This window comes from Crinia signifera, chromosome 5, assembly GCF_055691185.1.
Source record: "Crinia signifera chromosome 5, ASM5569118v1, whole genome shotgun sequence".
In the NCBI taxonomy this organism is placed as follows: Eukaryota; Metazoa; Chordata; class Amphibia; order Anura; family Myobatrachidae; genus Crinia; species Crinia signifera.
Window position 1 is genome coordinate 230,503,008 of NC_139221.1, and position 26,062 is coordinate 230,529,069.

At 43.3% G+C, this 26,062-nt stretch overlaps 1 protein-coding gene across 2 annotated transcripts in view; it reads right to left on the reverse strand.

Moving 5' to 3' along the window:
- TOPAZ1 (testis and ovary specific TOPAZ 1) overlaps window positions 1–26,062 on the reverse strand; it is a 106,311-nt gene that overhangs the window by 63,645 nt on the left and 16,604 nt on the right. For both annotated transcript variants that reach the window (XM_083188630.1, XM_083188631.1), the window contains exons 2-6: window positions 18,384–20,487; window positions 16,674–16,741; window positions 12,103–12,182; window positions 10,304–10,426; window positions 341–404 (exon numbers count right to left, since the gene is read on the reverse strand). In XM_083188630.1, coding sequence (XP_083044756.1) covers window positions 341–404; window positions 10,304–10,426; window positions 12,103–12,182; window positions 16,674–16,741; window positions 18,384–20,487 — 2,439 coding nt within the window. The remainder of the gene's footprint in view (window positions 1–340; window positions 405–10,303; window positions 10,427–12,102; window positions 12,183–16,673; window positions 16,742–18,383; window positions 20,488–26,062) is intronic.

The following is a 26,062-nucleotide window of genomic DNA, read 5'->3' on the forward strand; positions in this document are numbered from 1 at the left end:
CTTTCCGCATGTAAAAAGGTAAACATTAGATCAAAATTGATGAATAAAAATGCATCCAGGAATCTGTGGACAATTATTTAGACGCCTGCCTAAGCATTACAAATGTACATAATTTTGCCCTTTTAAATCAAAATTTACCTTCCTGACTGAAAAATGTGCCCTCCCTGTGGTCAGCACACTGCCCTAAAAAAGTTCTAGAGTCAACACTATTGCATATACTAATTTCTGTACAATAAATATACATTATGCAACAACAAAAAAAAAATCGGCATTTTACATGATATAGAGATGTTTAGAATTAGTATAAGATACAAGGAAAATTCACCACATGTATACGTACCTGCACGTCTTAATAGGAGTGCATGTTTTCCACTAAGCAGCTTATGCAACAAATCCATGCATATCTGTATGACAGAAAAATAAATCATGTCTTTTTTTACTGTGTTTAACAATACAAGAACATAAATAGTAAAGAAATAAAAAAAAAAAAACACAAAAAGAAATTGGAGCATGCGTAGCAAAAATAAAAACATACCATAAAAGATGAACATATTGTAGCATTAGTTTGTGGGATAAAAAATCCAGTAAGACGATTTGCAAAGTTTCAATGGTAGCACAGTAAATGTTATGCAGAACAGAGTATCCACAGGGGGTACAGAAAGGCATACATATAAGGCAGATGTAGGGCACAACTGTGGCAGACCAGCAGTACAGATTGGAGCACCTCTCAGCCAGTGCTGGGGATTACCAGAATGCCCCCACTGGCGACTCCATCTGACAGGGACGCGCGAGCATCGCACACGCAGTTTACTGGCGGCGGGGGAACGCCAGCCCCTGCAAGGAAGAGGGACGCTCTATCTGTACGAATTAGTAAAGCCCTGTATACACTAGACGACATATTTGTAAATGATATCGGCCAGGAGTGACAGAATTGAGCAAACAACTGTAAACTATATTGTTCAGTGACCCGCTGAATATGCAGGGCATTGGATAAAGCCAAAACTGACCTGCATGTTGAGAAGGGGGTGTTCGATACGGATGTATGGAAACACACATGATTAATGATATTGAATGTACACACTAATATCGCTCAGAAGGGTAGTGTGTATGGGGCTTGACCATGATACCACATTATGCGCTGTCATTACCAAATTAGGAATGACCTGGGGAATGGGGCTCAATAGCATAGCTAGATTATTGCAGGAGATTGTTGATAGCATAAAACTTCAGAGAACGTTTTTTTTTTTGATACATAAAACGGTCACATTTTTATTTTCTAAATTATGGTAGTGTATCTTCAAATAAACGAACAAAATCATATTAGGCTGCAATGTCATGTACAAATTAGCTGTTCAAATACAAGTACACCACTTTTTCATCATCGCTCCACATTGTTCTTACTGGTTATTTTTTTTATGTTGGGAATCACAGACATTCATAATATAATGCCAGGGAGCATATTAACTCTATCCATATCAAACACTGCAATTATATTTACTAACAAAATATACAGAGTAGTAAGTGCACTTAAACACACTCTAATTGCGTGTGCAAAAGCTATAGCACGCCATAATAAAAGTTAGATTATGTGGCTTTCAGAATGAATGTACAGCAGTAACTGGTTATACTGCACAGGAATGAACATGAGCAAACTGCTGTAATAGCAGAACACAGATAAATTACACAGATATTATTATGAGCACAAGGTGATCAGGCATAACCACTTTCTTTAAGGCAGAAGCTCCCAAACATGGTACTTCATGCACCCCAACAGTTCAAGGTTTTAGTATATCCATGGCTCAGCACAGATGGCTAACTTAAATTGACTGGAGGTAAGAAGTCATGTGCCCAAGCAAGGATATAAGTAAAACCTGGACCGTTGTGGTGGCTTGAGGACCGGGTTTCGAACACATAAGGTGTATGAGACCACTGGAGCCCATATTATAAAGTTAACTTAACAGCATCATGGAGATTTAGTTGGTGGATAGAAGAATGCATCCCTGAATACCGAAGTAAAGCAGTGTGGGATGGAATATTTCCACACAGGTATAGAACATAATAATTGATTCCAGAACACTGATTGCTACCCAACCCAAAAATGCTGGCATATGTGGTTACCAGTGCCGAACCCCAAATGTCCAAGGGTCACCCTCAGCTAACATTCTTTGACAATTACCAACAAATGTGAGGCTGAAATACCCAGGCGGACAGACTGATGATTTTACTAGATGTCAAGAAGTTCAATACAGAAAATCCCTTGAATGAAATGGTATATTCTTAACGATAGTCTCCAGAATCATTGTGCAAAAAAGAACATCCGCCCATATGTGCTAGGTGTCAAACAAGAACATGCTGGGTAGGAGTCAATTTATCTACTGATAATTCACAACTGGGATTACAGCACATAGATCGGGAGCAAGAAAGAACTTGTCTTGATCAGAATACTCCTGAGATACGCCTAGTCTGGTCAATGAATTAAAAACAAACAATAGGCTACTATGAAGCCATGGTCCTAACTCTCCAAAAAAAGTTACTTTTGGGATGGCGAGTGCCCTATGTCTACTGCTGTGCTTATTAGCAACGTGACAAACTACTAGCATGTTTTCTGAGATTCACATTATCATTGTTATCTCCAGCAAAATTCAAGTTGCATATACAGTACTTGCTTTATACAGTGAACAGCAAGCTAACTTTTTACAACTCTCACAAGTACACAGGGATCTGTTGCTTAAGATCAAGTATAATCTTATACTACAGTACCCACATCCTGTGGTCACTAGGCGTAATTACATGCACTCCCTTTCACAGTGTGCTCGGTTTATAAAATATACCACTTTACTGGACCTGTGAATGCAATTATTTCAAGTTCAACTGGTGATCTTGGAAAGGATGTCCTGGTAGTAAATCGACATCCCGACACCAACTTTGCTCTGCATATATGTGAATATTTGATGTGACAGGCCAAAATAGAACTGTACCGTCATTATACCACATCACCCTTATCTGTTTTAATCAGCAGACTTGGCTTTTTTCCTTTTCCCAAAGGTGTAATGCCCTCCAAACAACCGAAAGACTCAAAAGCGGTTCCTCCGATGAGCTAAACCCTAAGGGAAAAAGCCTACTGATAAAGTACATAAACTACTTTCTGCCATCAGTAACACATGTAAACCATCTGCATCGACCACAGTGGTGATGTCCGAGATGGGGTAAAGTTGGTTCTTTCAAACAACTATTAGCATCCTTTAAGTTGGATATCTCACAGGAATTTAAACTGCCATTGCAAAGCTGTCAACAATCTATAGACCATATAGGTCAGATTACAGACCATTTAAAAAATAAATTAGAAGTAATCAAATCTTACAATGAACTTCTCTCCCTTCACGAAGACCTTCAGGCAACAGCCTTGCGCAGTAAGGTAGGAGATTTGGAAGACACAATCAACGGAATAACGTGAAGATTAAATTCCAGAATCTGTCTTGAACTCTGACTTAACAGAATTGGTTACGGATCTCTTCACGAAATTACTGCCTACTGTCCATATTACAGATTTCCTGCTAGATCCTATCCACCGCCTACCTAATAGAGGGTACACACAGTGATATATGCACTATTTTTGTATTCGATTTTGCTTATACAGGAAAAATCGAATTCGAATAGAAAATCAAAGGGGCATACAATGGTTTTTCTACATTCAATGTTCCATAGTCAAAATCGAATGTGAACACTGTAACCCAGATCCAGACACAGATCGAATAGGGGTCAAATAGAGAGTGGAATCTAACCGTGTTGACGCACCATAAGGCAAGATCTGCTTCAACTATGTGCCTATGGACACTCATGCGGTTCCATTACTATCACATTAAGGATCAGGTTCTCCAAGCTGCTAGAGCCGAGGACAATGCAGACTCAATGCTGGGTGAGCTCCAGGTCTCTGGGCACTTATTTGCCACCACACTGGCACTACGGAGGTCTTTAACTCTGATCACAAGAGCTATCTGGAAAGCAAATATCCAATATTGATGGGGCTTTTGAACTCGTCTAACTCATGCTACATGGAACTATAAGCGTCGCCACCTAACCAATCTTCTGGTCTCCTGGAATCTGGCAGCGATCTCTTCTGGTGTCCCGATCACATCCAAATATATGGCATCATTTATCACACAGCATAGTGTTGCTTTATAAAAGATTTGTGCAGTCAGTTTTTACTCTGTCCTGAATACTTTAATTGGGGTGAATTTACTAGGGTGTCTGATTAGCTTTCAGAGCTTGTAATTTGTTTCTCCCACTGTATACTATATACTGCATGATCGCCGGTATCCACTGGTTTATGCAAAATGACCTATGATATTAAAGTATTTATGTTCTAAGTAAAATCATTAAATAATACAGTACAAATTTCTCGCTCAGATTACTTTATACAAAAACATAAATGGTCTCTTAATTCTGCCCGAATACTTTTATCCGAATGCAACTAGGAGTTAGAAATATAGTGGTAAAAAGTGCAAAGATCCTTGTGAAGCAGATAGGATGCGTTTGGGGGTTGGGTAATGCAATCGTTTGTTCTCAAATCCATAGTTTAACATTTTTATTTTGCCAATGCCCTTGGTAAAATGTAACTCATATGGTCAAAAATAAGAGGATTTTGGTACTCACCGATAAATCCATTTCTCTGAATCAGCAGGAGACACTGGAGATTACATCGGGTTTAGAGCTGGGAATGCTGGGAGCTAGGCACACTAAATTTGTTTCAGGGCAGGCTGGCTCCTCCCCTCTAAGACCCATCCTTCCCCAGTTAGGAAATTGTCCTACTCGAGGAGATGGTAACAAAAAACAACATTATACAGATAGGAATAACAACTTGCATACAACAGTCATATTAAAACTTATGAACAGACCGGGCCTGAACTGGCCCCAGAACCAACAGGATCAAGAGCTGGGAGGGCGTCCAGTGTCTCCTGCTGATTCAGAGAAATGGATTTATCGGTGAGTACCAAAATCCTCTTTTCTCTCTCATGCAGCAGGAGACACTGGAGATTACATCGGGGAGGTACCAAAGACCGTTCCCCGGGCGGGTGAGCTCTGTGGATCCTGTAACACCAACCGACCAAAATTTGTCGCCGGTGTTGCAAAGGTGTCAAATTTGTAAAAGCGAACAAACGTGTTCACTGAAGACCATGTGGCTGCCCTACAAAGTTGAGATGCAGAAGCCCCTCTTTTGGCAGCCCAAGAAGTACTTACTGACCTGGTTGAATGTGCTGTCACCACTGACGGCGGAGTCTTCCCTGCATGGATGTATGCCTGCCGAATGGTCAGCCGAATCCATCTGGCCAGTGTCTGCTTTGACGCTGGCCATCCTCTGCGAAAAGCATCGTATAGGACGAACAGACAGTCCGATTTTCTGATCTGTGCAGTTCTTCTGACGTAAATCCTAAGAGCTCTAACTACATCCAAAGAAGACTGGGACGTAGGAGCACCTTGAAAAGAAGGGACTACTATAGGTTGATTTATATGGTAAGAGGACACTACCTTCGGTAGAAAAGACGGGTGAGTCCTCAGTTCTGCTCTGTCTTCGTGGAATACTAAATATGGTGCTTTGCATGATAATGCACTCAGCTCGGATACACGCCGTGCTGATGCCAGAGCGAGCAGGAGTACCGTCTTCCAGACTAGAGATTTTAACGGAACCTGTTCTAGAGGTTCGAAGATCTCTGATTGTAGAAAAGTCAGGACTAAATTTAAGTCCCACGGCGGAGCCGGTGGAACGAATGGAGGTTGTATCCTGAGAACCCCCTGTAAGAAAGTTTGAATCTCCGGTATGAGTGCCAACCTCCTCTGGAATAGAATTGATAGTGCAGAGATCTGTACCTTAAGTGACCCTAGGCGAAGGCCACCATCTAGTCCTCTCTGAAGGAATAATAAGAGCCTGGATAATTTGAATGTCCGGAAAGGCCACCTTTTGCTTGTGCACCACTCAGCATACGATCTCCAAATGCGATGGTAGTGAGCCGCTGAAGATGGCTTGCGCGCTTTTAACATAGTGGGGATGACTGTCCTTGGAATCCCCTTTTCCTTTAGTACGTCGGATTCAATAGCCACGCCGTCAAATGGAGGGAGGCTAGGTGTTGATGATGAAAAGGTCCCTGGAGCAGAAGGTCGTGTCTCTGCGGTAGAGGGTATGGTTGATCGGCTAGCAGTTGTTGGATGTCCGAGAACCAACTTCTCCTTGGCCAAAACGGGGCGATTAGAATTGCCTGTGTTCCTTCCCTTTTTAGCTTCTTTAGCACCTGTCCCAGTAAGGGCAGAGGTGGGAATAGATACACCAGGCTGAACGTCCATGGGATTGCCAATGCGTCTGTTGCTATGGCCCCTGGATCTCTTGTTCTTGCTACATACCTTGGCAGGAGGTGATTTTTTCTTGACGCCATTAGGTCGACTTCGGGGGTTCCCCATCTCTCTGTGAGTTCCAGAAACACCTCGGGGTGTAGAGACCACTCCCCCGGGTGTAGATCTTCTCTGCTGAGGAAATCTGCTTCTAGATTTTCTACTCCCGGAATGAATATGGCTATCAGATGTACTTGCCAATTCTCCGCCCACTGGAGGATTCTGGTGACCTCTATCATTGCTTGTCGGCTCTTTGTGCCGCCCTGTCGGTTTACATACGCTACTGCTGTTGCGTTGTCTGATTGGATCTTTACAGACTTCTCTTGTAGGAGATCCTGTGCTTCCACCAGAGCGTTGTATATTGCCCTTAGCTCTAGGACGTTTATCGACAGTCGACTTTCTTCTGCAGTCCATCTCCCTTGAAGTCGCAGGTGAAGTACTACTGCACCCCACCCTCGAAGACTGGCGTCCGTTGTCAATAGGATCCAATCCCATATTGCAAACCGGCGCCCCTTTCTGAGATGGTCGGAGTGGAGCCACCACAATAGGGCGTGGCGGGCTCGAGTGGATAATTGGATCTGTCTGTATAGCAACAGATGTGATCCCGCTCCTTTCCTCAGTAGGTCTAGCTGGAAAGGTCTTGAGTGGAAGCGCCCCCACGTTATGGCTGGGAATGCTGCCACCATCTTCCCAAGAAGCTTTACGCACAGGTGTAGTTGTACTCGACGGTGACTCAGGGTCTGTCGAATGAGCCTTTGTATGTCTGTGATCTTTTCGTCCGGCAGAAAAACTCTTCTCTCCTTTGTGTCCAGCCAGAGTCCCAGGAACAGGATCCTCTGTGTTGGTTGGAGTGATGACTTCTTGAAGTTGATGATCCAGCCCAGCTTGGTTAGGGTCTGGACTGTCAACAGAGCATGTTGTTCCAGTACTGCTGGAGAAGGTGCTTTTACGAGTAAATCGTCTAAATATGGTATTATAGTTACCCCCTGGTTCCGGAGGTGTGCTATAATGATCGACAGTGTCTTTGTGAAGGCCCTGGGTGCCGATGATAATCCGAAGGGCAGGGCCCTGAACTGAAAATGTTCCTTGCCTATAGCAAATCTCAGATATGCTTGATGAGGCCTCCATATTGGTATATGAAGATAGGCATCCTTGATGTCCAGCGAGAGCATGTACTCGTTGTGTTCCAAGGATGCTATGACGGAGTGAATAGACTCCATCTTGAAGGGTTGGTAGGCCACCATCAGATTTAGAGATTTGAGGTTTAAAATGGGTCGTACTGACCCATCCGGTTTGGGCACTACAAATAGATTGGAGTAGTATCCCTTGGTCCTTTGAGTGGAAGGCACTGGGATGATTACCTGAGCCGCAAGTAAAGTGTCTACTGCGCTCTGAAGGGCCATCCTCTTGTCTAGTGCAGTGGGGAGAGCTGTGGTGAAGAATCGAGTGGGGGGAGGGAGATCGAATTGAATCCGATAACCCTCTGAAATTAGGCTGCGAACCCAAGGGTCCTCTGTTAGAGAGAACCACTGAGTTCTGAAGTCCCGTAGCCTTGCCCCCACTCTGGATTCTCCTAAGAAAGCTGGCAAATCGTCATGCCACTGGTTTTTGAGCCTGTTTGGGCTCTGTACGGGTGACAGTGGCCTGAGGTCTACTTCTGGCACGAGTACCTCTAGTGGAGTGGAAACCTCGCCCCCTTCCTCGAAAGGAATTCTGTGGGCGAAAGGAATTAAACGACTGGAAAGAAGGCCCTGTATATTGGCGTCTAGCCGGTGGAGGTGCTGTTGGCAGGAAAGCCGACTTGCCACCTGTTGCCTGGGCTATCCACTTGTCCAATTCTGGGCCAAAGAGGACCTCTCCCGTAAACGGGAGACCCTCTACAGCCCTTTTGGATTCAGCATCAGCCTGCCATGAGCGGAGCCATAAAGCTCTTCTAGCTGATACTGCGTTGGCTGAAATGCGTGCGGATATTAGAGAGATATCTCTGGCCGCTTCCCCTAAATAGTTAGCTGACTCCTTTACGTGTTCCGCCAGTTGTCTTAATTCTTCTGGAGGTATACCTGAGTCTAGTCCTTCAATAATCATGTCCGCCCACTTGGCATTGGCCTTGTTTTCCCAGGCCGAGACAATAGCTGGCCTAAGTTGAGCTCCAGCCGCCATATAAATGGTCTTAAGTGTGGACTCTAACTTACGGTCTGACGGGTCCTTTAAGGAACATGCGCCAGGGACCGGTAGTGTGGTCTTTTTTGATAATCTGGACACCGATGCATCCACTGGAGGCGGGGTCTCCCATTTTCCTAGGGCAGAAACTTCAAAAGGATAAACTACTGGAAAACGTTTTGGCATTTGGAAACGTTTGTCAGGCTGTTTCCATGCTGCTAACAATTTTTCCTGATTTGGACAGGGAAAAACTATGGAGGATTTCTTTGTTTGTCCAAACAGGTCGAACTCCTGTGGTTCTGGAGTTGGATCGTCTGGAAGTTTTAACACCTGTTTTACTGCTACAATAAGCGCTTCCACTCCCATATGAGTGGGTTCAGGCTCTGGGTCTGGGAGAATTTCCTGTACATCCTCCCATTCTCCCTCTTCCATTTCATTAAAAGGAGCATGATCCTCCTCAGAATCCCCCTCCCCCTCAGAGTACACAACCTGCAAAGGACGTTTTTGTCTCACAGGTGCTGTTCTTTGGGGATTTTGCATGGATGTAGCCAGGGTGTCTACAGATCTAGCAAGTGTAGTCACCCAAGGAGGCTCAGCACTACGGTTTTCTGCTAATTCAGCAGATAACCTTTCCATGGTACCTGACAACAGAGATACCCATTTAGGAGTGGGTGCCTCTCCTGAACCACCTGCTGGGGAAGACGGTGGAGAAACAGTGCAGGCTTTACATAAATTAGTCTTTCCATCAGCCGAGTGCTGTGTAAATCTGGAATTGCACACAGTACACACATATAGCTTCTGTGAAGCCTTGTACTTGATTTGCTGGTCATGTTTTCAGCACAAACCCGGTCTGATACAAGAACTGATACTCCTGCACACACACACACAAAATTACACACACAGTACAGATATTCTGGGGTGTTGGGTCCTGGAGGTTAGAAGTTACTACCTATTTGCCCTGTTTTTGTCCTCACTAGGACAAACAATTTTCCCCCACACTACTGTGTTGTGTAGCCCGATGCTGCTGCACACCTATAGGGGAAGCAGACATTCAGACATTAACAGGCTTTAGTGTGTGTGGCCGCGCCATGCCGCGTCTCAGGCTTCTTCCCGCCTGCACCCTCACCCAAAATGGCGGCTTCCCGCGCTCCCTCCGACGCGCTGCTGAGGACTCAAACCGCGCACCTATTATTAAGCCCCCGACAAGCACCTCTACTGCGGGCACCGCCGGAGACTAGGGGAGCGCGGCTCTGACCCCTCGCTGCCGTCTGTTAGGGAAAGCGCGCGGTCGCGATGCAGCGGTACTCACTGTGTCTGACGGTCCCTTCGTAGGCGGCCGCAGGAACACTGGAAAAGTCTGGCAGATGCCTTTAGTGAGGCTCTGACAGGCTGCTTGGCAAAACCAAGGGCGCAGGATACCCGGACCCACACTTTTAAGTGAAGCAGGGAAGGGTTCCTCTTCTCTAAATTTCTTCTGTCTCTTGGAGCAGTGTAAAACTGTGACCAGCTCCCGTGGCACAATTTTCTAACTGGGGAAGGATGGGTCTTAGAGGGGAGGAGCCAGCCTGCCCTGAAACAAATTTAGTGTGCCTAGCTCCCAGCATTCCCAGCTCTAAACCCGATGTAATCTCCAGTGTCTCCTGCTGCATGAGAGAGAAAATACACATATGGATAGATAATCACTAACAACCAAAGAATGCTGAATGGCACCTACTGTACCACCCCAAAATATAATCAAAAGGTCAGTTGAGTACTAACCTACCTTCTCGTCACACTGCCTAGGAACATGGATGAATTTACATATCTTGTGACAGCATCCAGACAATGTGTTAAAAAAAAACTTGCAGTATCCGTAAGGTAACCAAGGTGTCTGTATTTCAGGACTCTGGAGAAAATATATGTAGAACGTCAGATCAAAGCACTGCACACAACAACGGTGGAAAACATTCTGAATCTACACAAGGTTTAATGAGCAAAACATTGCACTACAGGGGGGTATTAGATCAGTGCCAATATTTCTGAAAGTAGTAATTATAATAAGCTGTGTTTACATTCAGCCCCGGGAAATTTTCTGACGGTCGGATAGCCCATAGATCAGCGAAAACGGCTGAAAATTCGACAAGTTAGTGGCTGTTCATCTTTAGAAAACACGCTACACCTACAAAGACTGTCTTGATTGTGTATACTTTGATCACAGTTCTCAAAGTCTGCAACCTCATACGGTGCGTACACATGGTGAGATTCCCTTGCTATTCGACTTAAGATTTGAGTGCTATGCAATCTTTGCCAACTCTGTACTTTTTAGATACAATTCGTACAATATACATTCGATTTGCACTATATAGTCATTGCTGCCCTGTCTATCTGGGTTTCGATTCGTGCTGTCACGGGAGCGCGCATCGGGAGCGCAAGGTAAAAACCTGTGCAATCTGCATGAGATCCCGACTACATAGTCAAAATCTAATGTCAAATCTCACTGTGTGTACACAGCATTAGTGTTTTACATTGAAGAGCAGTGTGACTACAATACTATGGTAAACTTTTCTTACCCTTTATTTGTCTAATTATACTTTTGCCATGTATGTTGCATTCAGTTTTTACCAACAGTAGTATATAAATGGAATTTGTAGTTTTTATTACAGTCCCAGATATACTGTATTGTATCTACATGCTAAGTGGACTGCTCTCGCATAGCCACATTATATTAACTGCACTGTCAGACCTTTATCATGAGACTAGTGTACGCCCACAGCTTCACTCACATGGATGTCTGTTATTGTGATGTGGAACTAACATGTGCCAAGCGTAAAGCATCTGTTTTTATTTTATTGCTCATCTACCTGACATCACATTGAGGTCATACAGACATAAAAGTTTCTTTCAGGGTCACTAAGCTCTACAACAGAAAAATCAGGATTCCCCAAAAAATCTCTATCTTCATAGTTCATAAACAGTCACTAAAAGGATCTTTCTTAAAAAACATTGGTACTTGGGTATTTGCAAGGCGCCGAATTTACATACGGACGGCACCGTAGGAAAATCACATCACATGCCATTTGTGGTGCGATGCGATTTTTCATTTTAAAAGCACCCATGCGATTTTATTGCATGCTATTTTGCACACCCCCACTAGCCACGTCACCCTGAAGCGTGGTGAGGGGGATTTTCATACCCCCACTATCCACGTCAGCGTGCAGTTGATTTTATAAAGTGTGCCGAGCTCAGCAAACCCCAAAGCGTGGCGAGTGGAGCGAGCCCCGTGAGGGGACGCGGAATACATGTAAATTAAACCGCGGGTCTCGCTGCGCTCACAATGCTTCGGGCTCGGTGCCTTGCCACTTTATAAAATAAACTCTGCGCCGATGTGGATAGTATGGGTATTAAAAGGTCGGGAGGACATATTCCGCGTGCGCTCGCCACGCTTCGGGGGTGACGTGGATAGTGGGTGTGTGCTAAATCCTATTGCATCGCATAGAGATGTATATTGAAGTCCCACTACTCTAGGTTGTGACTGTATGTTCGATATAACTTATTGTGGATTTCAATTTACAGCATACTCACAGTGAACGCAGGCTTCCGTTTCCCCTGGCTAAAGGTTTCTAAAGCTAGAGGTGGGGTATATTTTCTGATGGGTTCAGCCTCTAAAAAAAAACACAAGACAAGCGTATTTCTTACAAAAGATTCAAATTGTATTTGAGGGTTATTAACACAAATCTACATTAAACAATATCAGTAGTTCGCTTCTAATTGTTCCAATGTAAAAAATGAAAATATAGAATTAACAATAAAATATATATTCAACACACTTATATGTACATATACAGTACACACATACACAGAGATATATTACACACCCCTAGCCTAAACACACCATACAATGCAAAATCCCTGCAGTGAACCAGTGTGGTGTACTAATATGTGCATCTTTATTGCATTTTGATACTAAAAAAACCTTTCACCAATTAATTTGATAAGAAATATTTGTACATCTGAGTGTGCATGAATCTGAGATGCGTCCACGTTGTACATTGGACCAAAAAAAACAAGCTTGGTGCAAGCAGAGGATCACTGTTTCTATGCATGTGTGTGATTTGATTGTGTGTGTATTTATGCATGCTTTCTAGGAGGAGCGTTTTTAGGAAACTAATGCCCCTTTCAGACCGCACTTTTAAAACGGTAAATTGCCGTTTTTTTACCGTTTTAAAACGGTAATGTGTGCGGTCTGAAAGGTCCAGTCCCACTTAACCGGTTAGAAAATGCCGTTTTTTCTAACCGGTTAAAATGCAGGGTCCTACCCGTTTCTGAACCGGTATTTTAGCGCAAAAATCGGCTCAGAAACGGTATTTAGGACCCAGCCAATGAGCTGGGTCCTAAATTCAGCACAGTGAATACTTAATGAGCGCTCATTAAGTATTCACAGCACTGGAGCCCCCCCCCGCGCGTGTCGACACCCCCCGCACGTGTCGACGGCCCCCCCGCGTGTCGACTTACCCCGTGCCGGTATCTCCGTTGTGGTTCCCGGCACTGCAGCTCAGTATGCTCGGAAAGCACTTATGAAAAAAGTGTCTTTCAGAAAATGGCTGCCCCCCATACGGAAGACAGTTTTTTTAAACAGGGTTTCCTATGGGGCAGCCATTTTCTGGAAGACACTTTTTTCATAAGTGCTTTCCGAGCATACTGAGCTGCAGTCCACAACGGAGGTACCGGCACGGGGTAAGTCGACACGGGGGGGGGGGGGGGGGGGGGCCCGACACGCGGGGTGGGGTGGGGGGGGCGTCGACATGCGCGGGGGGCGTCGACATGCTCTCGGTCGACACGCGAGGGGGGGGGGGGGGGAGAGCTGCACGGAGGGGAGGGCTGAAGGCTGCACTGGCTTTGACCCTGTATTTGGAAAGTTTCCAAAAACGGGTCTGCCAGTGTCAAAAAATCGGCACTTAAACGGTAATATACCGTTTAAGTGCTGCGGTGTGAAAGGGGTTTTATCTGGCAGACCCGTTTTTGGAAACGTTTCCAAATACAGGGTCAAAGCCAGTTATGCGGTCTGAAAGCAGCATAAGTCATCCCAACATAATTCAAGCTGCACTGACGTTCCAAGCAGTATCACTTCTAAAGTATTACAGTTGCAAGTACCATACGATCCTTTTAACCTTGGTGGATGTGATGGGGTCGTTTCAAAGTCACTTATTTCATAGGTCTCTGAGGTGGGTGGATCTCATGCAGCTCATTGAAACCCTACTTTCTTAATGTTATCCAGTAGGACAACAGGACACTTGATCTTATTTCTCTCACGCCACTCATGACATAAGTTCCCCACAAACCTAATATCATTGTATTTGTCACTTAATTGTTCGTTGGGAAAATACGTTTTTTTTTTAATGCTTCTATGACTATATTCAAATTAGAAGTTCTCCACATTTTGTCCTTAAGTCCTCCTTATTGGAGCAATTCCTACTTAACTGCAGTAATTCTACTTTTGTATTACTCCATATTGACGGTGGAAATTGAGAGCTGTTTTTGAGGAGGTGGCTATTTGCAGTGGTTTTCTTATGATGCAGCTCTGGTCTTTTATATAATTTTCTGCTTTTGAAATTAAGAAATTAACAGTATCTCTGGACAATTTTTCAATAAGAATCTTTTTAGCTTAGGGGTGCCCTGAAAGAAATTCTGATACTTTACAGTACCGTTATTCAAAAAAGTTTGGGATACACTGGTTATATAAACTTGACATAACTGAAAAGTATCGGGGTGGCAGAAAACCAACAGATTTTATGCCATTGAAGGAAGTATGGAGTAGAAGACCATTTAAATAAGAAAAACCACGGATGACCCTTTTCATAGAACTCATTCATGACTTTCATGTGCAAAAAATACTTTACAACAATAATGCCCGAATCATGACTGATGCTAGAATAAGGGGATTCTCCATACAAAGAAACTAATATTTGTTCATCAAGCCTGAACCCATCATCCAGTTTACACAAGACATTAGCATTATTGTGCAAAGATGATTGAAGGCTGGCAGCACACTTCATTAGGTGCAGATCCAAGAACTGACTGACTGGAGGCCTCAAATAAATCAGACGCTATGGGCCTACCTGCTGATTTAGTCTGAATTTTTTTTTTTTGCACCTTTGGCAATAAAAAAAAAAAATTGTGACTTTTGAACTCGTGATTTGTATTAACTTGCGTTCCTTTTTATCTTTTGATATAAATGGTTATGTTCAAAACTCACCAGACTCATTGAATAATCTCTTGAGGACAAGATTACTTAAATCGTACCATGCCACTTATTTATATTCTCAGTTAATCCTACTAGCCGCTAAATACACATGGGCCTGCATCATCACCCCATGGACAAAGACATATCCTAATATCCTGGAACTGACTGACCTGCCTAAAGTCTTCAACACAGCCAATAAACATTTGCATTCAGCGTAGCTTCAGGAAGTACATTTCAGATTTCTACATAGGGCCTATATTTAACTGGCCCAGAGGAAACCCTGGGTATTGGAGGAAATGGGTTCATGTCAGAAATGCCACCAATCCTCTGCCAACTTCACTCATTGTGTATGGGAATGTGGAAAGATTAAACCAGTGGTTCTTATTAACCTCGGTCATCAGGACCCCCCAACACTTCACATTTTCCAGGTCTTCACACTGAATAAGGAAGAAAAAGGTTTTAGGCGCCTGAGATATGAGCTGGCTCCACACAGAATCGCAAGTGAAGTAATAAGCCCCACCTGTGGATCTTTTAAAATGTGTCAGTAAATAATGAGTGAACCTGTAGGGTGACCTGGAAACCATGAACTGTTGGTGGTCCTGAAGACCGAGGTAGAGAACCACTGGATTAAACGCTTTTGGTATAAAGTCATCAATAACTTCTTCTATATTAACTCTACCCCGGACTACTTTGCTTATACAGGTTGAGTATCCCTTATCCAAAATGCTCGGGACCAGGAGAATTTTGGATAACGGATTATTCTGTATTTCGGAATATTTTAATATTTCAATGATGTTTTTTGAAGTATCTTGCATTTATGCTGTATAAACACATAAAATACACACATATATATTTTATTACCACATAAAATACACACAAATTTATTTTATTTGTTCAAAAAACAAGGTTTCAAAACGTGAAACAAAATGTGTGTACTATCTCAGATACTGAATTTGAATGGCAAGCAATCATTTTCTTGTACATATATAGTGCCAGTTACATATCATGTCCTCATTAATGCTGCTACATATGTCCCCAGTGAGTTTTTATAAAAAAAAAAAAATTTCTTCACTTTCTGGAATGTATGGTTTTCGGAATAATTCGGATAACGGATATTCGGATACGGGATACTCGACCTGTATCTTCATCCATTTTGGTGCATGAAATTTTAACTGAAAGTCAGATGCTATTATTCGTCTCCTGGTGAAAATGTTACCATTGCAAAAAATAATAAATAAATTATCCTGATTCACTGGACTTCTACTATCTCCCCTAGCTTGAATGAAGTCAAACAAAAACTTATGCAACACCTATTTTGATAGACGAACCATACTTCAAACAGATCCTGACATAGGCAGTGCTAAATTTTTTTGGAACCCTATGGAAATATCTCTTCCCCATCACTACCAAATCTGATATTATGAAACCATTTATGAACACCTCCTGGTACTTGATTTGCTCTCTTTAAAACCTCCCTCCAGATTATTCAACCATTCGATGCTGCAACCCACTCCTTCTTTGTAACCTCACACACTACAATGATTGTATTGATATTTCTTCGAACAGCAAGTCTCGCATTCTGTCAATCTGATTTACCCTCCCCTGCCTTCCCTTTCTTCTCTCTCCAGTCATTGCTTTTTCCCGTTATAAGATCTCACTCTTGTCTACGTGCTGGGTTAGCTGTATTCTTTTTTATGTTCATTTAAAAAAATTGCAATACGCCAAAGAAAAAAAGAAAAAATCATCCTCCCAATTGGTATAGGGTAATGTATCTGGAGTTGTGGATTTTAAAATAGCTGACTGAATCATTTGAGTGGCACTTGAAAGTAGTGTTTACTATAAAATTATTAATTATTTTAGTCAAATATTGAATACTTGGGGTAAGAAGTAAGAAATACATAACTCATCTTACCAGTAAATTCATTTGATTCTTCTATGAAACTTTCAAGAGACTGTTCAATGCTTTGTTCATGAGCTTGACTGCAAAAAGAAATGCACAAACACAATACAATTGAGCCCAGAAAAATTACACAAAATATATTGCTCAGAAAAAATGCCTTTTAATCCAGTCCAAAAGACATTTATTTAAGGTGACCATACACTGCTCAGACGTCTCGGAGCAGTGTATTGGCATCCGATCACCCTTGAGCCGCCTAGGACCTTCCCAGGCTGTAGAATTGCATGGGATACACCACATGTGATCCTTCTGCATAAAACATATCACATGCTGCAGGGAGGGGGGGGCAAGTTGGAGCTCGTACATACAGCACTCTCTCAGACTCCGATCCACACAGGACTCTCATCGGGATGTCAACACAGGTCTGATTTGGACACTTTTCACCTGATCCAACGACCCGAACAGTCAGAATCGGGTGAAAACAGGCCAAATCGGACCTGTGTATGGGCACCTTAACCCTTTCAACAAGCTAAACACAGATTGCAGATAAACACACTATACAAATAATTTTGATGGTTGCTCACACCAATGTAGGGCTCAAGATGGTAGCAGTTGAGACTGCAATCAGAAGTATAAACTACACATGTGACCTCATGCATCTCTTCTCAATACACCATGCAGTGTAAGATGCAAGGTGTAAGTAAGCAGCAGGGCCCTGTGCAACTCTAAAGGGCCCCTTACACTTGTGAGATTTGACCCAATTCAGGTGTATTGAGTCAATTTATCTGACAAAATCTGGACGTGCAGGACACAATGCGCAATCCTGTGCCATTGGGTATAACCAAGAGATTGGTTGATCCTCCTGCACATAAATCTCGAGTCAATCAGGTCCAATTTGTTGAACAGTAAGTTGAACAAATGTAGAGTAGGCGCTGGTTTCTTGTTTGCATCAATTGTAGCTACAATTGATGCAAACAAGAAACCAGCGCCTACTCTACATTGGTTCTTTCTTTCTACAACTCCGTCGTCAAGAGGTTTTTGGGTGAACCCCTACTTCCAGTGTGCGGCTGCAGGATTCTGGCTTTGCGCCTTGGGACGTTTTCACTTTTTCTTGTATAAATAGTAAGTTAAACAAGTGTAAGGGGGCCTTAACATCAGTTGTCTTTTTGCGGATATTGGGAGCGAGTTGCGATGCTAATAGGACGCACGAGACTGTGCTGATTAAATTTTATATATAGGACACATGTATATTCTGTGTGAATAAGTTTTTATACAGGGAATAAAAATAACTTGTATTGGTAAAAAGCTGCAGCTGCTATGTTGTATACAAATTCAGAGACTCGATCTCACACAGACACAGTATACAAGTGTTATATCCAATTAATTAGCACAGTACCCTTGTGCTTCCATGTTGCATAGTGTCAAGGTGCACACACTTTACTTATCTTGCAACTTCTGGAGGTGTGAGAAAAATAGTGTGCAAAGTCTGAATTTTGGGCACCCAAAAACTCATGAACACTTTAGACTTGCGGTCAGGCATGTTAAATGCTAACCAGTGCAACAACTGAATATCTCCGACAAATGCCCGGCTGGGGGTGGGTGCCACAGTTGAATTGTTCACTATACAGTATGTCTGTTATGATTACAACACCTGAAACATGTTTCAAAATTATGAGGGTGAAACATAACCCAGTATACCCACCTACAAATAGAAATCTGCAATACCTTTTATTATCTGGTGATTGCTTTTCCTTTGCTATAAATGGCATGATCTTAAGCTCTGAAGTAGAGGTATAACTTTTTGAAGTAGAGATGCGATCCTCTGAAAAACATCTCTCTTCCTCACTGGGAAAGTCAAAAAGATCTGGATCATCCGGAATGACATCCAGAACCAAAACATCCTCAAAATAAGAATTAGAAACAGCGGGAGTACTGTTATTTTGTAAAGGTCGTTCATTTGATATTGGCAAAGGTGTAACCGGAGAAACCCTTAATTTTATAGTAGCAGATTTTGCAGGGGATTTGGAAACTGGATTGTTTTGATCATCTTTGTGTGCGTTGCTGGATGAGGTTGGTGGACTAATATTTTGTTTTTCATCAGGTCCAAAATCGATACTAGTAGCTAGATTTATCTCCATGCTTTTAGCATCAGATGGTAAGGGTACAGAAGTTATGCTTCTGTCATAAACTTGGAATAAGGAGATACTTGTGTTAGAAAAATTTGGACTGTTGTCCAATTTCCTCTTTTTATCTAAGACTTCACAGTCAATCTCATCTGTTCTTCTCCGTATGTTTTCCCCAATGTCAATATCATCGGTTTCCTGTATGTTTTCCTCAAGGTTAAGCTCATCTGTTCTTTCCCGTATGTTTTCCCCACTGTCAATATCATCTGTTTCCTGTGTGTTTTCCCCACTGTCAATATCATCTGTTTCCTGTGTGTTTTCCTCATGGTTAATCTTATCTGTTCTTTCCCGTATGTTTTCCCCACTGTCAATATCATCTGTTTCCTGTATGTTTTCCTCATGATTAATCTCATCTGTTCTTTCCTGTATGTTTTCACCACTGTCAATCTCATCTGTTCTTTCCTGTATGTTTTCACCACTGTCAATCTCATCTGTTCTTTCCTGTATGTTTTCACCACTGTCAATCTCATCTGTTCTTTCCTGTATGTTTTCCTCATGGGTACTTTCATCTGTTCTTTCCTGAATGTTTTCCCCACTGTCAATCTCGTCTGTTCTTTCCTGTATGTTTTCCTCATGGGTAATATCATATTTTCTCTCCTGTATGTTTTCCTCACTAATACTTTCAAGCAAATGAGGAATGTAATTTGAGTAAATCTCAAGTGAGCGCTCTGCTTCAACACCAAAGATTTCTGTACTTTCAGCTGCTCCTTTTCTTGGAAAATCCCAAATACAGGTTCTAGCACAAGAACACTTCCATATGGTCTTCCCACTAAATGGTATGATGCGTTGGCAAGAAACATTTGTCTTTTCTACCAATTTTAGTGAATTGGTATGACTAGCAATCATGGGAGACATTGACAAATTCTTATCAGTGGAGTCTCTATCACTAATTTCCTCTTCTGAAACAAGAACGGCCTGAGTTCGCCACCTGCCCCAAGAAGTGCAAGCATGTGGACCTTCAGAAGATTTCTGGCCAGAAAATTCATCCATTTCCTTCAAATTTCCATGTATTATACTATTATTATTTGTCTCTTCAATCAAAACATCCTTATGTAAACTTGAAAATTTGTCATTGTCTAGGTGTTCAACCCTAGATTCAGTTCCTTCTTTTTGCACTTGTAGGGTAGTATTATCGGAACCTGAGCTACATTTATCAAGTCTTTTGGTGCTTACATTTATTTTCTGTGTTTCCTTTTTAAATTTCCGTTTTATTCTTATCGGCATTTTATTTCGACTTTGTTTCTTCCCATTTGATGTCGTTTCAAAAACAACATTGCTTTCTGCTTTATCCGAAACAGAAAGGCTAGCATTGTTAGAGGTTACAGTGTTCTGAAAGGTGACTTGATTTTGCATGCTGAGCTCCTTCACAGCAGACCTGCTTTTGATTGCTAATGTTGTATCTGTGCAATGTCGTTTATGAAGATTTTTGCAGTTTTCCAACCTCACGATTGGGTTTGGCAAGCCTTGAGCATAGGTCCGGCATGTATTTTTTGGACATAAATTAACACTAATTTCCGAAACCGTATAATCTGTAGATTTTCCTTGATCATTCAGCTTGCAGGAAGAATCACATATTTCCATTGAGGATGGAACATTCTTTTCTGCAGAGCGTGGGACATCTGAAGCAGCAGCACTTCTGGTCTTTCCTTATAAAAAAAAAGAAAGAAAACATGAAATTAAGCAACATTCAGAATGATTCACATACTGTAGTTTAAGGATGGCTTTACATTTTTTCTCCCGTTTAAAAAAATATATATATAAAAATCTGATTTTGGATAGATTAAGTAATTAAGCTGTCCAATTATAGCCCAACGCTTTTTCTGGAGAAAAAAGGTACTGGGTTTTTGCGCAATAACACAGGGGATCTAGAAAAACTTACTAATCCCACATGTTATCGCAATTGCAAGGGCTGTTTATCACATATTATCCTTGCTAAATATTGGGACTAAGGGCTGATTAAAAATCCCCAGGGGAAGCTAATATTTGCAGCAAATCACTGTATTTAATTAAATACACCCCGTAGAAAGCATAACACATGCAGTTGTAATTTAGCTAGATGATAAATATTATGCTTAAAATACATAAATAAAATACAGACAGGCACACAAACGAACCCATTTGGCGGTAGACTATTTAGGAAGTCACTCTACACAATAAGGACTTCGAACAGCAGATTTATCAGGAGTTTGTTCTGCAAATGCTAACAGTAGATTTCATAACTGGAACATTTTACTGTGTTTTGCTCTATTCACTTTTTATAGCGGCAATAACCATTAGTGACAATGAACATAGTGTTCCCGCAAGGCTCTTTTAGCGGGGTGCTGCGCCCTGCCCGAATTTTAAAGGGCAAAATGTGCCCTGCCCCTCTAGCAGCACCCCGCTAAAACAGCCTCACGGGGAAGCCCAGCGACTTCGGAGGGGCCCGCCCCCTTTGGAGACTGCGGCGGCCGGGCGCACCCCCTTTGATGACGGCGGCGGCCCAGGCATGCCCCTCTTGTGACTTCGGCGGCCTGGGAACACCCCCAGCTGTGAGGTCGGCAGGCCCGGTCCACCCCCCGGCGCCCTGCCCGCTCTAAATGCTAGCGTGAACACTATGAACATCTTGTTGTTTTTTTTCCATATATGTTGCAATCCGTTTCACCTTCTGTAGTTTTAGGTTATGGAAAGGATTTTGCAATTGCTTAAATACTTAGAATTTCATAGCTAAAACTTTTAATTGAAAGCAATGAAGGAACCATTGCTCAAACATATTTTTTTCCAAAGCTATGGGACATAATGGAAAGGCGGGCATCCATGACAACTGGGTTACAGCACAATTTACACACGTGCATCAGCAAACAAAACTAGCAAGTCTTGGGTGGAAATGTATGGCAACCAAGATTTGCAGTTTAGCAGAACATTATTCAAGCAAAGGACATTCTAGCAAAGTGGTCTCCAACCTTTTTTGGGGTGTGAGCTAATCGCGGGAAAATAAACCACCCGAAGAGCTACTAAAATAAAAAAAAATAAAAAATCTGCCTATAAACTAAATAATGCCCGTTACACATTATGCCACACACGGTAATGCCCGACACACTAAGACACATACAGAACTACGTGTGCGAGCCAAAAATTTGGTGTAGCCACATGGGGTGCGTCCAATGAAAATGGGGGCGTGATACACATATGCCAGGTATACATATGCTCCCAATAGTGCCAGATACACATATGCTCCCACGGTGCTAGGTATGCCCCCACAGTGCCTGAAACAGGAATACCACCACTGTGCCAGGTATGACCCCATGGTGCTGGGTATGCCCCCAAAGTGCCAGCAACAAGTATGCCCCCCACAGTGCCAGCAACAAGTATGCCCCCCACAGTGCCAGCAACAAGTATGCCCCACAGTGCCAGCAACAAGTATGCCCCAAAGTGCCAGCAACAAGTATGCCCTCACAGTGCCACCAACAAGTATGCCCTCACAGTGCCATCAACAAATATGCCCCCACAGTGTTTCCCAGCAGCAGCACACTTACCATTGACGCTGCTGCCGGGGAGAGGACAGTCCGGTGTCCCCTTGCAGTGTCGCTGCTGCCGCCGCTGCTTCTCTTCTCAGGGAAAGAGAGCACAGCACACTGCGCATCTCTCCTTCCATTCCTCGTGACTGGGCCGCCCGCCAATCAAAGCTCGTGGGCCGGCTCCTAATTGGCTGATGGCCCGTGAGCTCTGATTGGTGGACGGGTGGCCCAGTCACAGGGATGCACGGTGAGGGGCAGGAAAGACACACAATGCGCTCTCCTCCTCTCAGGAAGGTGGCAGATAATGGAGCGGCGGGCGAGCCACCCGATTCGCTGTGGCGAGCTACCGGATGCTCGAGAGTTCTAGTACACCTGCCCAAATAGATAGGCATTCGCCATGAATAAAAAGGTACCAAGTCCTAGTATATAAAAGAAGGAAGCTACACAAGTCACACCCATGGATACTCTTCTCCCTCCCCCCCTCCCCCCCCCCCCCGGGGAGCCACCACTTTCAGCCTAGCAAGAAAGAAAAATAACACTCTCCACCTAGCCAAACTAGTTAGGATACAGCAGAAAAGACAATTAAGTAGGGAAGGAGTGAGGTTATATACCACCAGGTGGGTGTTCCCTAAAAAAACATCCTATCTAAACTAGAGAGGGAGGATATCTCAGTGTTATGGCTGCCATGGGGACCATAGAAGAAAAATGTCACCCAATGGTGCTCGCTTGAATGGAGAAAACTAAATTGCTTTGTTGGGCACCCTGTTTATACTCACATCTAACCTTTCCTGTATCACAACATCGGTGGTTCCCCTCCAATCTAAGTACAAACCCTTTTTAAAAACAATCAGTTTATACTCTTTTGGACATAAAGGGATAATTAACAATAACTGGACAAATCCAATAAAGTTATCTTACTGATGACTCTACTTGCTGTAGAGCAGGGCTGGTCAAACCCTGGGCACTAGATTCTGCTTCCTGGCAAAGAGATTTTTTTTTGGAGGAAGCAGAATCTGGTCATAGCTGGGTGCGCTTGCGGGAAGGAACAGCCGGGCAGAGTGGTCGTCAACTCTCCCCCCTGGCTGTACAAGAGCAGGTTCGCTGCGGCGGCTGCTATTTCAAAACTACTCAAGCCAGCATTGCGGCAGTGGTAGCTTGGCTCCTGATTGGCTGTCAGACTGAGCTCCGAATTACTCACGATCTGGCGCAAGTTTTGAAATAGCCGCATTGCGGCTGGCTCCCGTACAGTCAGACGGGAGAGTTGACCACTCTGAGAAGCTGTTCCAACCGCAAGTGCATATAGGGTGAGAGAATAAGAAAGTGAGATTTGGTAAGAAATCTCCAGTTTTTTTAAGCAGCAAACATTTACACTGCAAAATCAAACTGGTTTTGCAGTGTAAATGTTTGCCTCTAAAAAAAACCTGGAGATTTCTTACCAAATCTCTCACTTTCTGATTCCCTCACCTATTACATTTCACCCATAATAAATCGCAGGGTGGAGGATGCTGCAAGGTTAACCCCATGGCAACAAGCATTTACCCCTGGCAGACCAGGTTAACCCCTAGGTAAGGGAGCATTTACCCTTGGCAGACCAAGTTAACCTCTGGGAAGTGAGCAATTACCCCAGGCAGAGTAGGTTATCCCCATGGCAATGAGCATGTATCCCTGGCAGAGCAGGTTAACACCTGGCAGAGAATGTAACTCCTGGAAAAGAGCATGCAACCCCTAGCATCAAGCCTAAAACCCATAGCAACAAGCATTAAGTAAGCGGAACTTACTGTATGTGGAATAACATATAATAGGCATTACGGAGTGTGGTATAATATGTAATGGGTATAACAGTGTGTGTGGCATAATGTGTAATGGGCATAGTGGTGTTTGGCATAACATTTAATGGGCATTATAGCATGTGGTATGACATGTAATAGGTATTATGGTGTGTGGCACAATGTGTAATGGGCATTATGGTGTGGAAGTGTAATGTATAATGTGCATTATGGCACATACTATAATATGAAAAAAATGGGGGTTACGAGGATGACTACAAGAGAACATACGTGAGGTTTTTTGGGGCACACTTGACAAATAATATTGGTGATAAAGGGATTTTTGTAAGAACTTACCGTTCGAATCCCTTTCTCTGATATGGTCCTGGTGACACAGCTCAACATTGGGATGGAGGAGGGTCTGTAGGAGCCAGGCACCTATCCTAAAGCTTTTGGAGGGTAGGCTCTTCCCTTCCGCATCCCAGACTCCTCAGTTCAATCTTTCAAAGCCACTGGAATACATTAACTCAGTACAAACGCCTGCACATATTATATGCACAATTTCAAAAAATAACTTTTCAACCATATATGATATGAAAAATCATGAACACTGGCATACTTACTGAGCGTAATAGAAGGGATCGCTGTGTCACCAGGACCATATCAGAAAAAGGGATTCGAACGGTTAAGTTCTTACAAAAATCCCTTTTTCTCTTTCAATGGTCCTGGTGACACAGCTCAACATTGGGACGTTCCAGAGCCGGTCCTTTGGGTGGGTACGCTCAGGTCTGCAGCTCTCATCACTGCTCGCCCGAATGATGAGTCCTCCGACGCGAACTCATGGAACCTTTAGAATTTGGCAAAAGTGTGAACAGATGACCAAGTGGCGGCCCTGCAAACCTGCACAGCTGTGGCCCCATGTCGAACCGCCCAAGAGGTGGCGACCGACCTGGTGGTATGCGCATTTATCCTGGCCGGCACAGGCCTGCCAACCTTAGTATATGCAAAGGCAATGACAGAACGCAACCACCTAGCAATGGTCTGCTTAGAAGCAGGCCAACCAATCTTGTGCACATCATACAAGACTAGTAAAGTGTCAGTCTTCCTGACACCCTTCACCCTGTCCACATAAATGCACAAGGAGCGCACAACATCCAAATTCCTCAATTTGTCCCTTTTTCTTGAACCCTCTCAGTGTTCGCGAAAACCACCCAAAAAAGTGGGTCCCGGGGACCCTTCACTTCTAAAAATTGGGGTCCTACCTAACCTTTTCTGGGTCCCAACGGAATAAAGCCTCCTCTCCCCTTCCCCCCCAGCATGGCACATGTGGGCCGGGGGGGGGGGGGGGAAGTATCAATTGGCCCACTTGCATAAAAGGTACATATATACTAGAAAGAATATAAATCCAAAAACAGGGACAGTGCGCGCCGAAGGCACGCGCTGAAAATTTAGGGCAGGTTTTTTTGGGGGAAGTAGTGTGGTCGCATAGTAGTACCAATTCACATTACAGCACACACCGTAATGCCCAGTACACATTACAGCAAACACCGTTATGCCCAGTACACATTACAGCACACACCGTAATGCCCAGTACACATTATAGCACACACACCGTAATGCCCAGTACACATTATAGCACACACTGTTATGTCCAGTACACATTATGGCACAACGTTATGTCGAGTACACATTATAGCACACACCGCTGTACCCAGTACACATTATAGCACACACCGTAATGCCCAGTACACATTATAGCACACACCGTTATACCCAGTACACAATATAGCACACACGCTATACCCAGTACACATTATAGAACACACCGCTATACCCAGTACACATTATAGCACACACCGCTATACCCAGTACACATTATAGCACACACCGCTATACCCAGTACACATTATAGAACACACCGCTATACCCAGTACACATTATAGAACACACCGCTATACCCA